Raw genomic sequence first — 13,955 nt, 5'->3', positions numbered from 1 at the left:
TAGGTCTAAGCCGAACGTCATGGGAAACGGATGCAAATCTCTGAAATGATATCAAATAGTAAGCTATAAATACACTACTTTTGCTATAGTCTACTTTATACAGGGTATATACCCCACCTTTGTTTAATTGTCGTCCTGGCACTATTTAAAGCTGTCCCTCTTTGCGCCCGTTGCCGCCGCTGCTGCTGCTGCTGTTGGTTGCATTTAAGTAAGTGCCTAACAAATGGCAAGCTTGAGTTCCTTGCGCCTAAGGCAAATGTGTGCAGATGAAGATGGAGATGATGATTAATTTGTATGCGGCGGCAACTCGAGAGCAGCAATTCAGGAACCATACGAGCGGCACATGGACTGGCCCAAGGTAACAAACACATCTCTGCCTCACTCTCGCACTCCCTCTCTCTATCTCTTTCTATGTCATTCGCTCTCTCCCTCGCTCTTCGGTCGCGGCGAACAATGCCGCAAACGTTTGTGGAATTTTTTGTTTTTTCCTAAACGTGGGCGGTAAACGAGACGATGAAATGGAGCGAGGCGGGGCTTGCAGACATTGTGCCAAATGAATGATGAATGCTTATAAATGAGCGTGAGGGCGACGTGTCGACCTTTTACCGCTGGGCCTCACCGCAGGGCATTGCCGTATGCAGTTGCTGGGTGTTGGGTGTGTGCTGCTGCTGCTGTTGCTGCTGCTGTTGCTTGTGGGCGTTCTGCATATTTATGACCCTTTAGACTTCAATTTGTTGCTCTGACATTGACAGCATTTAGCGTTGAGTGGCTCAAATGGCTCAGTCAACCGGCTTTTATTAAAGCGCAAGGTAACCCCAACCACCTGCGCCCTGGCACCCCAACCCCTTAATAAGCCGTAACAAAGCTGGCCTGCGGGTCGTATACGCAATGAGCCAACTTATTAATTATAGTGGCATTTAATTTGTCAAAGGTGCTTATGTCTCTGTGTGTATCTGTTTGTATGCGTGTGTGTGTGTGTGTGTGTGCTAGTGGTTTACGCGGCTGAAATGTCAGGCAGTCACACTGATACGCACTCACACACACTCACACGCACACCTCCATTGACACACACTACTAACTACACACCTATTTTGACCCAAATTGTGGCGTGACATCTTAGCGAAATGAAACCGCGCGCTTGCGGAAATCTTCATTTGATATTCGCGTTTGCTTTGCGTCTACTAATTAATGTCACCTGAAATGTGGGCAACTGGCACGCCCACACGCCCATGCGTACGGCACGTATTCATTTTTGATTTAAGCTGCAAAAAAAGGAAAAACTAGCTACAAACTTTTACCAATTCCGTAGGCAGCAAAATTTCAATTTTCAGCTAAAAACTTTGGCAGGCGCCATCATTAGCCAACGGTGGCGGCTGCTGTTAGCCGTCATTAAAAACAGTTTACAAAAGCAGCCAGCAGCTAAAAGCCTTTTTTAGAACAGGTTCGGGGTGGGGAAGGGCTGGCAGCAGCACGTGTACGCCAGGGCAGGGGAAATACATCAGCGAAATGTTTGCCTACTTTAATTCGGAGCAGGCCTTGAGAATATAGCTCCAGAAAAAAATTAGATTAGAGCGAAACAAAATCAACAATAAAAAAAACGAAAAATCAAAAAAATTAATAAGTGACATGAATAATTTCCGTCATAGCGATGAGCGTGTGCATGTTGTGCCTATTAATGAGAGTCCAAATCCATATCAAAATCATAATCTGAATGCAATCGTCTGGCTACATCCTTTGGAACGACAGCAGCGGGACAAACGCGAAGCGACCTACAACAAGTTGAAGGCCGAGAATGATAAGCTGTACGAGCTGCTCCTGCTGGCCAAGCTGCAAGCGGTGCGCAAGTGGAACAAGCGCAAAAATTTGTGAATAGCCCAAGAAATCAAGGAAACCAAAAGGATGTGGTTGGGTTATTCCAGGAAGCTGAAGAAACAGGATATGCCAGATCAAGTGTTTGCTTATCTAATCGTTCATTTGGTCGTTCGCTTATTTTATTTTATTTTGTTTTGTTTACTTTTGCCTGCTTTGCGAAAGTCAAAAATCTCTTGTATTAAATTGCTTATAGCCAGCGGGCTAAATATATAGTACGACATATATATATATATATTGTGCGCGTTGTCTTTGTGTTTGCGAGTCGAATGAAATTCATGTACTTTTGTGCCTGTGACTTTCGCTTTTCTTTCGTTTTCAGCTGTCTGCAGCTGGAAAATGCATTTTACTCTAGTGCCCACAAAGTATGCAATGGATAAGGCAATGGCTGCGGGCAATGCCATTTCTAAAGCCCACAACTGTGTGTGTGTGTGTGGGGGTATAACGAGGTCAGTGCTTTGGTACAAAAGTTGTCAACTTGAAAATTACACGTAGTGCAAATCAGTAAAAATACACACTCGCTCGCACACACACACCCACACACACACACACTCGCTCGCTCGCACACACAGACCCATTTTAATGGTGTGCGCATGTTGTGTATGTCTTTGGTTGCAGCTCGCCCAACTGTTGCCCTCTATTTGAGTTTATCAGCGTGTAAAATGCGCAATTCAAATGCAAATGTGCAGTGTAATTAAAATTGTGCAAATGCATGCTGCGTTTTTTCCCATTGACTTTTGTGCCCTTTTTTTAGCTGCCACAATTGCTCAGCCAATTTAAGAATATATATACCATTTAAAAATGTATGTATTATATTAGGCAATTACCTAAATTATATTCTTATACCCTCTGCGGAAATCGTTTTAATGCAATGCATTTTTTACCATTTACTGTCGGCCAGTTAATATATACAAGTCTAAAATGTCTATATATTTACAAAAGTAAATCTCAATAGGGCTATTCTAAACTATAATTTATAATTTATAGCAAGCATATTAGAGCCCTAAATGCTTATATATCTAAAAATGTGAATATCTCTTATTAGATAGAAAGAATAGTTAAAAAAATTAGAGCGAATACATTCCATTAAAAATAATACATCATATATGTTCTTTATTGCTTAGGAGAATCTTTTCAATTTAAACAAACATATAAGTGATATCAAATCAAGCAAACTGGCCAGACCTCTCCCTGAAGTTTTACTACTGCGGTAATGTAATCTAGGACATGCCTTTCACTTTTACTTAAACATTGGCTTCTATGTTCACCCCACCTGTCGTGTTAAGGCCAAAATTGATGGCCCATTCTTGGCTAACTAATAAAACATATATATAAAGAAAAAAGTATATTAATTGAAATATAATACTCAAAATATTGAAGTGCTTTAGTCCTTATAATTTTTTCAATGTATTCTGTTTAGAGAGAACCTTAGCTCTGAGTTACTTTCCTATTAAAAAGCTTTTCTGAATGCGCTTGGTTATTCTTAATGTCTCCCATTTAATTGTAATATTTCAATTAATTATAATATAATAATTAGCTTCTAGCAATAAAAATATGCGTATTAAAACTAAATAAAATATAATATTATATTTTATTTTGTGACAGTACGAATTCAAAAATGTTTTAGCTTTTTGTAATTTATTTCTAAATCTAGCTTACGCTTTGTTCAACTATAAGCCAAAATTTGAACTGTCTCTCATAGAGAACTCTATCAATTTTAATAACATACATTTTAATTATCTTTCTAAAATGAATTGCGTTTTGAAAATGCCACAGATATCAAACAGTCAAGCTCCGGCGTATAGTTGATGATAATTTGATTGCTTTTTGAAATTTTGTACAATTCACTTGGCTCATAATTCGGGCCAACAATATTTTCGGTGGGCTTTGAAATGGACAACGCATGTTGCACACGAGGCTGCCACTTGCCACAAATAAAGTCGTAGATATTTTTTGAAATAAAGCTGCCGTTATCACAAATTGACAGCAAAAGCATTGTGCGCCTATGTGGCAATGTGGCAGCATTATGGGGCAACACTTTGGGGCAGCTGTGCATAGCAAATGGTTGCGTTTCGGCTTTCGCCATAGACCATGGACCATGGGCAATGGGCTATGGCTTCATGCGGTCACTCAACCAGGCTGAACACTTTGCCTCGCTTCCGTTTTCGCACGCACACACACGCACACACACACATACGTACACAGATAGAACGGGTGGCACACACATTGTTAAGTGCTTTGTGGTTGCTGGCAGCGCGTTGATTGCGCTGTGGTCCAAAAATCTAATAAAGCGCCAGCATATGAAATGGGCCATAGTTTTCTTCTTCCCTTTATTTATATTATTATTTTTTTTTTTTTTTGTGGAAACGGTTGGTACATGTCGATTTATGCTTTATTAAATCATATTAACAGTCAATCGGCTGCAACGAAATGTTAATTTCCGGGCATTTCGCTCTGTTTTAAATGTCGAGTTGGTTTTTAAAATTTGAAAAAAAGAAGAAAATCATTTTGAATAAAATTTGCTAAATACTAGACAAAGCTAAACAATAAAAATTCTAAAAAATACGCAACTGAACCGAATCCGATACAATGGATGGAAGTGGCGATAATCAGCTGACGGTCCGCTACAATCGACGACCGGTCAATCGTAGGGTGCAAATAATACTCCAGGACTATCAGCGCTGGGAGCAACCGGCGGCGGCCTTTGCCAATCCAAATGTCACCCTGCATGGCCATGCGAATGGCATTGCCCTGATGAACCAGGAATTTGTAATGCCCATGCGTATGGAAACGGAGGCCGATGATTCGGGCTTTGAGTCGGGCAGCGAGAGCGATTTGTTATAGCCCAGCTATGGGGAATATGTGGTAGCCAGTCCAGTTGCATGCATAATAAATTCTATGAAACCGTGCCAGCGACTTACCTTAATTCCAAAAAGACGAGAGCTTAACTAAAATGATTATAGACCCATTTATCATAATTTGGTTTATTCATGTCAATTTGATTTGTTTCTCGGAACACAAAATCCGTTTTACACATACATATATAATACGCAACTTGCGTGTAATGGTCTGTTTGTCTGTTTGTATGTGTGTGTGTTCGCGTGTGTGTGTGTGTAAGTCCTGTAAATATGTTTGTAAATAGATTAGTTAAGAGATTTTGCAGTTACATTTATTTTACACATACAATATTTGATATATTCGCAAATATTTACTTTGTATACATTTTAAATACGGATTACGAGTACACGATTTCAATTTGTAGTTCCTTCTCTCTATTTGTTTTTACTTCGTTTTTTTTTTAAGATTTTTGTATTTGGTTTTTTCAGTACATTTATGTTGATTTTTATAAATATACATGTTTCCGTTGTTTTGATTTATATATTCCATGCATTTAGTTTCGAAATAAGTTCAAAGTTTCTCTCGTCACGTTCGTTTAGTATGCAGCATATATATAAAAATTGAGTTCCTATTCACTTTACGTTTTTTTCTTTTTATCTAATATCCATAATTGTGCCTACTTTAAAGTGAGTTAATTATCACGCCTAAAATAAAGTTTCAATTTCTCAATAAAATGAACAACGGGTTTTATGGGTTCTTTCGCTCGAAGTACAGCTTTTTATGAAAGTGAATGTTGAACTAATGGACTAAATAGTTGTTTTTTGATGACTAAACGTTAATTTGATATCATAAAAGTTTTTATTACTACAAGATATGGTGTCTTTCTTAGCCACTGTGGCTTCTAAAAACGATATACTTATATATATATATCATCCATATATAATATTCTAAAATATTAGTTTTCTTTTTTTAATTGTTACGTATTTATCATAATATCTTCAAGTAGTGATAAAATTATAAATAAGTTCTAATTAAACAATAAAAAGTTGAATTAAAATAACATGAATCAATATTATCTTAAACTAGCTGCAACTGATTATACAGATACATAATTCATTATTTGTCATTGTTCAGTTTTTACGTTATGGATATAGTTGCTTAAAATACGCTTCATTTGGTATATATTTTCGTATATAAATATATCGTAAATTAGTATGAAATTATGTAAGAGTGTTAGAGTCGAGAGGGCTCGACTAGAATATACCCCGTACCCAGTGCGGCAATGTACCTAATGGCTTTCTGAAGTATATACAAACTTACCATGAACTTAATTTGATGAGGTGCTCAAAACTATCGATAGGAGTGTCGATACTACCTATAGCTTTGCCCACTATTGATTATAATTATAATGCTTTGCCATCAACTGTTTAATGAATAATGAGATACCCTGGGTTTCTCAAAAATATCGATAAGATCCATAATATCGATCATCGATAACACAAACTATCGATTCTATGCACTGTCGATAAGTTTACATTAGTCTCTAGATCTTGCTTTTATAAAAACGGACCCACAGACAGATAGATAAATATGGTTACAATGATTCGAATGTTGATTTTAGTCAAGAAAAAACTTTTGTAGATTCTAGAAATTAACTTTATAAAAAATAAAAACATTTTATACCCCATAACTGGATACAGAGTATGACACGTACCTAAACACTAATCAGATATACGTACTTATGATATTGTAAATATTTATAGATTAGTATTTGTATATATAGGTATGTTTCTGCAGTATGTATGTGTATATGTAGGTATTTAATGTTGCACAGTGTGAGTGTGTGTGTGTGGGCTTTAAGTACATCTATAAATTCTTTAAAATTTCTATTGGTGTATACATTTATTTAAATTTGATTATGAGACTGGGAGGAGGGTTGAATGGCGGGGTGGGGGTGGGTAGGTTTGTTGGCTTTTTAACTACGTTTTGTTGTTGTATGTAAAATGCATAAACATTCAGCTTATAAACTAGACTTTGCTCTCAGCAATTTGATCTGTTCCACCTAACGCACATATACATATCAGCTATAAGTAAGCGAGTAACTTTATATGCATATGTGTGTTGTAGTTGTCGTTGTTGTTCTTCTTGTTGCTGTTGATAGGTTTTGTATTTGATTTAGTGAGTGTGCAATGCACTCATGATAGGGAGGGCTTTACATTGAAATCCATAAATTGTATATAGCTACTGCTGAGTTAGTTCAAAGACTGAGTTAGAGTTGAGTATGCGACTATGTGTGCGTGTGTGTGTGTTTGATAGAGAGTGTGTGTAACTGTTTAATTAGTTTTATGTGAGTTTTTGGCTGCTGCAGTTGAAATTTTAAAAATTGCCCACGTTTAATTCCAATCCAATTAAAATTCAATTAATGCGCATTAATTTGTTTTTACCTTGTTTTTGTTTCTCCAATTTGTTCAATATATGTATGCGTGTATTCGATTATATTTTGTTTTTTTTTGCTTATTTTTTTTATTTGTATTGAACTTCTGTCTCTTGGCAGATTTTACAACTTACAGCACATACCCGTAACCTCAGTAACCAGTCGCATCGAACAGATCGGGCAGGACGAGCGGCGGGCAGTTGTGGGGACTGCATGTGACGCTGGGCAGCTCATCAGGTGTTACCGCATCCGTGCAAATGCACTGCAAACAGTTGCCGGTGTCCTGTGGCAGAATTTCACCAATTTTATACAATTTGCCTGCGACAAAAATCAATAGAGGGTAGACAGAGATGAAGTGTGCATTGTTGTTGCAGTTGCAGTTGCTGCAGCTATTCGTCTTGTTGTTGTATTTGTCAACTTACCAAGCACATTGCACATACGCCCCGTTGCCATAGGCGTTGTTGTTATAATCGTTGTCAGCGTGTAGGGCGGCACACTATACTGATTGCTGCTGCTGCTGATGGCCACACGCGGCGTTGTTGTTGTTGTGACTGTTGCTGCTGGTTGCATTGTTGTTTGTTGTCTCGCAGCAGCAGCTCCCACGTCTGACGTTTGGTTGTCTTTTGCAATTAAATCCGTTTGCGCACTGGCATCAGCTTTGGGCAACTGCTGCTGCTGCTGCTGCTGTTGTTGATGTTGCTGATGTGGGTGCACATCGACAGCAGTTAGTGTAATGTCAATATTGACTACGCTGCCATTGAATTCGCTGCTGTAATCATTGTAGGAGCTACGAAAGAACACAGCATCCGCATTGTCAGCTATGTTGTTGCCGTGCCTGTTGCCATTGTCTTTTCTGCTGCTGCTGCTGGTGTTGTTGTTGCCTTTGTTAATGCCAACATCATCGATTATTGTTGATGCTGGCGTTTCCTGCTCGACAGCAACTGCTGCTGCTGCTGCCGCTGCCGCAGCTGCTGCCAAGTTATCGTCAAGCGTGTTTGTGCTGTCAACATTCAGTTCCGTCGATGTCAGCCAGCGATGAAATGCATCGTCAGCTTCCTCAATTTCCTTATCCTGTTGCAGCTATACACAACAGTCAAATTGGATTATTATAATAAACGTAAAATATAAAAGCAATTTAATGGACTCACACACACCCAAGCCCTAGCCCAGTACCCAGTCCCAGCCTAATGGCTACTAAATATTCTTCATCAACTTTTAATTCTGCTTCTGAGTTTGCTTTGGGGTCATCTTCATGAACATTAAACTCAAATAAATAATAAAACAGCTCAGGCATAAAATATTCTTAAGCAAAATGCTGTACGAACTACAGATTGCAGCGCATGTCTATTAAGTGTACGATCCTTAAAAACATAATTGGCTGCACTTTGGCAGCAGCTCGTGGCCATCCGCACTCTCGGGTCACTGACTGCAACAGCAACCACTGTCATTTGCTGTGGCTTGCGGAGTTTTATTCACACCCTTGCCGAGGGTATTTAGGCTAAGTTGCCTTGACTGTGCCGCTCTTAAGGAAACTTCCTTGAGCTCTTGGGAATATATATTATATATATATGTATATATGTACTTATATTCTTGATCAGGTCACCAGCCTCCTGATCATTTTAAACCCTTGAAGCTATAAGATAATGTGAACAGACAATGTTATCTTACATGTAAGATATCGTATCGTAATGTATGTATAACAGAAAATACTTCGCTTAATGCTGACTCATCAAAAATATAAAAAAAATTAAATTCTCACTTAGATTTTTCTTTCGGCAAAACATTACATAACTATTATTATAATATATCTATTTCTGTGGCTATCGATTATAAATTGACTTGTTAACTGAACAATTTGTTTGCTTTTCAAAGCCATCTGGACAACATCTTGTTATATGGCAGCCATATCTTTAATCTAGCGACTGTCTGCAGAGTATTCAATCACTGCCAGCCCGAAGCTAACACTTATTTCTTCTATTTTATTTTATTTGCACTCACATTTGTATTTGCTATGGCAACCGTTGTGGCTGCTGGTTGGCTGCGCGGCGTTGTCATCATTTCGATTGTTGTTGCTGCTGCTGCTGCCATTGTTGTCGCATGGACCATGCTGCTGCTGCTGTCGCTGTTGTTGCTGCTGTAACTGCTGCTGGTGGCTGTCAATGTTGTTGCTGGTCGCTTGGTTGGTGGCTCGGGCAAAATATCGCTGTCTGTTTCCGCCTCATCAAAGTTTTTATCAGTGCCCAAGTCTGTGCCGAGTTCAACAATTGCGTTCGTCTTTTGCAGTATCTTCTGATGTTGCTGGCGCAGCTGCTCTTGCTGCTGCTGTTGCTGCTGTTGTTGTTGCAGCCGTTGCTTTTCGTGCAACAAATGCTGCTGATGATGCTGATGCTGATGATGCTCATGCTCCTCCGTTTTGTAGTCGTAATAAAGCAGGGCCGGCAAATTTTCGGGAAAATTTAAAATTTTGCTGGACGAGTGAGGCTGATGGGCGTGCAAATGTTGCTGCTGCTGCTGTTGGTGTTGGTGTTGCTGCTGTGGCTGCTGCTCCTGTTGCTGCTGCTGCTGAGGCGGCGCCAATTGTTGTTGATAATGCGTTTCCTTTGCTGCTTGATTAACAGAAGCTGCTGCCATATGGAGTGGCTGCTGCTGCTGTTGAGGGGGCATCTTATGTTGCTGTTGCTGCTGCTGTTGCTGTTGCTGGAGCGTTGCCGTTGCCAACTTTTGCTGCGGCTCATGTTTGTGTTGCTTGATTATATTGTAGTTGCTGTGGTTGGCAACGCTGTCGTTCTTTTGTTTTTGTTGCTTTATGTCTGGCTTTTCATAATCCGGCGCCTGCTTGCGGCTGTGGTAAACTTCGTAGTCATTAAAATTCTTTTGATTCTTGTGATGCTTGTGCCGCTTGCCAGCTTTCCTCTCCGTTTTGTGCAGTTTTGTTGATTTTCTCGTTGTGGTCTCGTACCGATACGGATCCGAATAGTCACCGCCACCATTCGCTGCAGCTGCCGTTGCCGTTGCCTCTGTCTCTGTCTCTGCCTCAACCTCTGCCGCTGCAGGTGCTGTCGCTACTTTATTTACATTCGCCTTATCTGCGCAGAAAGCGAAAAGTTTCATCTACATTTTGTGTATTAAGCCACATAAAACTCGATTCAAACTAACCGCATTTCTCCCACCAGCAGAATATTTCGCCGTCCATGCAAAGGCAAACCTCGCAGGGATCCAAACGCGGCACCTGCCACAAAGCAAAACATAGAAAAATGGGCAAAAACAAGGGTTTAACAAATCTCTAAAATATATATATATGTATATACATTTATCAACCGAAAACAATATTGAACATGGTGTGTGATGTCACGTTGTTTGTCGTCAGCAAACAAGACCAAAATCTGTAAAATGAATATTTTGGTTTGGCCCTAACGAAATATGTGTAGTGCAACTGCATTTTAAGCTAAGGGTAAAAGCTACCTATAAATTTCAATCAAAAACGCATTTGGAGCCCATTTAAATTTCCTAAAACTCCGAAATATATTTTGGGATATATGTACAACAAAAGAGCAAGATTGATAAAAAAAACATGTTTACAATATAAATATAAATATATATTTGTCGAATCGCAGAAAATTCGTTGAATTCTGCAATTATTTTCTGACAGTTGAATAACAATTTCTGTAAAGAAAATTACATTTTATAATTATCTTTTTTAATTGGAAAATTTTCTGCGAAAAATTGAACATGCTTACAGCTTTAATTATTGCGTAAACAAATTCTAAGAAAAATTATTTGTACGCTGAAATAATTGCCATAAAATATATTACATAACGAGTTAACTGACTTTGATGCTGATATCAAAGAAACATTCTCTTTGTGTGTTGACAAATGGCATTTTCCTATTAAGGGCTTAGAACGATTTGAAGAAAATATACCAAATTCTATAAAATATATGGGTTTTATATAATAGTCTCACTTTGTAAACTAGTCGAGCTTCAGTTAATACGTTCGTATATTAAACGCTGTAGCTGTACAATATCCCTTTTATGTTAGCATATGCATGTGCTATAAATCCTTATCCGACATTTAGCAAACCTCTAACTGTATTTTCATTGCCAAATCAACATTTATCAAAGTCCTAACTGTAAAATCAAGGTCTGAATAAGTCATTTGATGTTGTAGCTGACAGCAAGAAAGCCGTTTAAGGCACACGGTGCAACCGCATATGAATATTCCTCACAGGTAACAGCGAATAACATGGCGAAAAGCACAGGTGTAGCAAATGTATAAAACACGGTTGGCTTTCTATATATCTGTGGATGTGTGTGTGTTGCGCTTACCTTTTGGCCGTGTGTGTACTTGTGGCCATTTGTGAAACATGCCGCTGCCCTACTGTGTGGCTCCAAGTCGTCCGCAGCCTCAGCTGCAGAACTGGAGCCAGCGGCAGCTGCCGTCGAGTCGGTGTTGGAGTTGGCATTGAAATTGTTGTTGTTGTTGTTGTCGTTGTTGGTGTTAGAACTGGAGATAATGCCGGATTCAATGTCTGCTCTCTGCTGAAGCTCAGCGTCGCTTAGCATTTGCTCGGACAGCAGGCGTGCATCGTATTTGGCCTGGGACTGTGCCTCGTCCAGGTCGTAGTTGAAGTCATCCACGTGCTCGTCTAAATACTCGAAAGGCAAAGCTGTGGTAGGGCCAGGTCGCAGGTAAAATGTGGGGGGTGGCCAAGCAGAAAGAGAAAATAAAGTAAAAAGGTGCCATAAGCCGCTGTTGAATTGGCTATTCGACTCTGATGTTTGTAGATGTTGTTGTTGTTGTTGTTGTTTCTGTTGCTGTTACTTTAAGGTTATTTAAAGCTTCGCTAGCTGGTCTAAAACCGTTTTGTGGGCCATCATGGAGGCTAAGCTGCAATCAGCAGCCTGTCGCCACCTTTCGAAAAGGTCATAAACTGCCGACAGCCAACTGCTTACTCACATTTTTTTCGTTCTGTTTTTTATGCTGCTCACATATTTGATAAATTATCATAAAAAATAATGAAAAGCATAACATTTGTGAGCACTTGGAAATAAATCAAAAGCTCGCATAAAACACAAATTCACACACACACACACACACACTGAAACAGGAAGAGATTTGTGGTTGTTTGTGTGTGTTTTATGGCATTTGTCATTAAATCAAAAGGCTGCGCTCATAATGACATCAAATGAAAACTTGAGAGCCGAAGCAAATCACAAATTGAAAATGTAAAGCAAAATTGAAGCGTGAGCTCATAAAATGTGCATAATTTATTTGACACAGATTTTATGCACTATACTATATTGCAATATGCGTCGAGTACGACTTTGTATTTTTGCAAAAATTTAAATGTTTACTCGATTCAATTTTTATTATTGAGAAATGAATTCATTTAATTACTGAAAAGTTGCAAACCCTATTTAAGATTTCTGGTAGTTTAAATCTACCTCTAAACAAATATTTCTTTGTTTGGAATAAGCCAAAAACATTTCAACCATATTGGTTTACTCTGTGTGGATTGTCTGTGTTCTGAAATAATATATCGAAAATCTCAAGGAATATTTCAATTTAACTGATGTCATTAATTTCTATTTCTCAATTGAATTCCGTCCAAGATTTCGTACAGCGTTAACTGTAAGCGGACTGTATAATGTATTACATTTAGCTGGCAGCTAACATCCGGGCACTTCTTGAGACTCACCCTCGGCCAGGTGCTGTTCGAGACGCAGTAATCCAAAAATGCTGCAGCTGTGGCAGAGCAGCAAACAGAGCCACAAGCAATTGATGCTTGTCATGCTGGTGCCTCGGCTGGTGCCTGCTCTGCTAATAATCCTTGGCATGCTGTTTTCGTTTCCGTTTCCGTTGCCGTTGCCGTTGTTTGTGGATTTCGTGCACTTAGTGGCACATTCTATGGCGCTTGGCTCACAAAATAAACACGCAACCTTCGCACAATAAACGTCAACAAAAACAACGACACAGTTCACAGTTTTTTCGTTGTTTATTTGCGACTTCTTTTTTATTTATTTATTTTTGCGCTGTAGTTTGTTTTTACACAAGTGTTGCAGTTAGTTGTCTGCTGCGGGGGCTTTTTCTTGTTATTTTTATCAAATGAACACGCGGCACACTTCACACGGCGCAGTGCAACTTAAGCAGGCGGATGCCCTCAAAAGTAGGCAACATTTTTTATTCTTCTCTTGCGCAACGCCCATTTATAACTGTCTGCCTTTATTTTAATCATCTATTACCATTCCCATTGCTTATATTCAATTCATTTGCCAAGTTGGTAATCGCACAACTGTGATTTGCCCTTGCTACGTGCCAGCCAGACCCCTACAAGCTGCAACCCCATCCAATCAGACAAGCAGCTAACCAACAAGTGTTTCTTCACTTTTGCGCTACGTGCCTTATGCAACCCAGGCAAAAGTTGGCCAACAGGCGAGAGGCTACAGAGCGCCAGCCCAGCTGCGCGTGAAGTAAACAATTTGAAATCAAATAAACGCCATTAACTAATCAAAAGAAATTGCTGATGGGTTATTTATGCTGCCCTCGGGTAGATAAATACATTGTTCAAATAAAAAAGCTCATTAAAATTTGAAAACATCTTGCAAAAAGGATTATAAGTTATCAAGCTGCAGAGGTAGCCAGCTTAAGTACCTTAAATATATGAGCTTTCTAAATATAATTTAAAAAAATGATAATTGTAATATTTGCACAAATACCAATAGTACAAATACTAAGAAAAATAATACTAATATTTAAAGCCCTTAATTAATTACGCCTGCATCCCTCTTGATCATATATAATGTTGTTTAGCCCT

The 13,955-nt window shown here is 39.0% G+C and overlaps 1 protein-coding gene across 1 annotated transcript; it reads right to left on the bottom strand.

The window, feature by feature from the left end:
• Positions 1-7,233: 7,233 nt before the first annotated feature.
• On the bottom strand, positions 7,234-12,933 carry LOC115764131 (alpha-protein kinase 1). The gene is made up of 6 exons (XM_030707006.1): positions 12,840-12,933; positions 11,467-11,807; positions 10,298-10,370; positions 9,140-10,227; positions 7,564-8,221; positions 7,234-7,459 (listed from the first exon to the last, which is right to left on the bottom strand). The coding sequence occupies exons 1-6, from the start codon at positions 12,931-12,933 to the stop codon at positions 7,293-7,295; spliced, it is 2,421 nt and encodes an 806-aa protein (XP_030562866.1). The 3' UTR covers positions 7,234-7,292.
• Between the last annotated feature and the right edge of the window lie 1,022 nt (positions 12,934-13,955).

The sequence above is a fragment of the Drosophila novamexicana genome, unplaced genomic scaffold (genome assembly GCF_003285875.2).
Source record: "Drosophila novamexicana strain 15010-1031.04,08,12 unplaced genomic scaffold, DnovRS2.1 tig00000008-arrow-pilon, whole genome shotgun sequence".
Taxonomy (NCBI): domain Eukaryota; kingdom Metazoa; phylum Arthropoda; class Insecta; order Diptera; family Drosophilidae; genus Drosophila; species Drosophila novamexicana.
The sequence above is the reverse complement of the archived record's forward strand: the minus strand, read 5'-3'. Positions and strand labels throughout refer to the sequence as shown.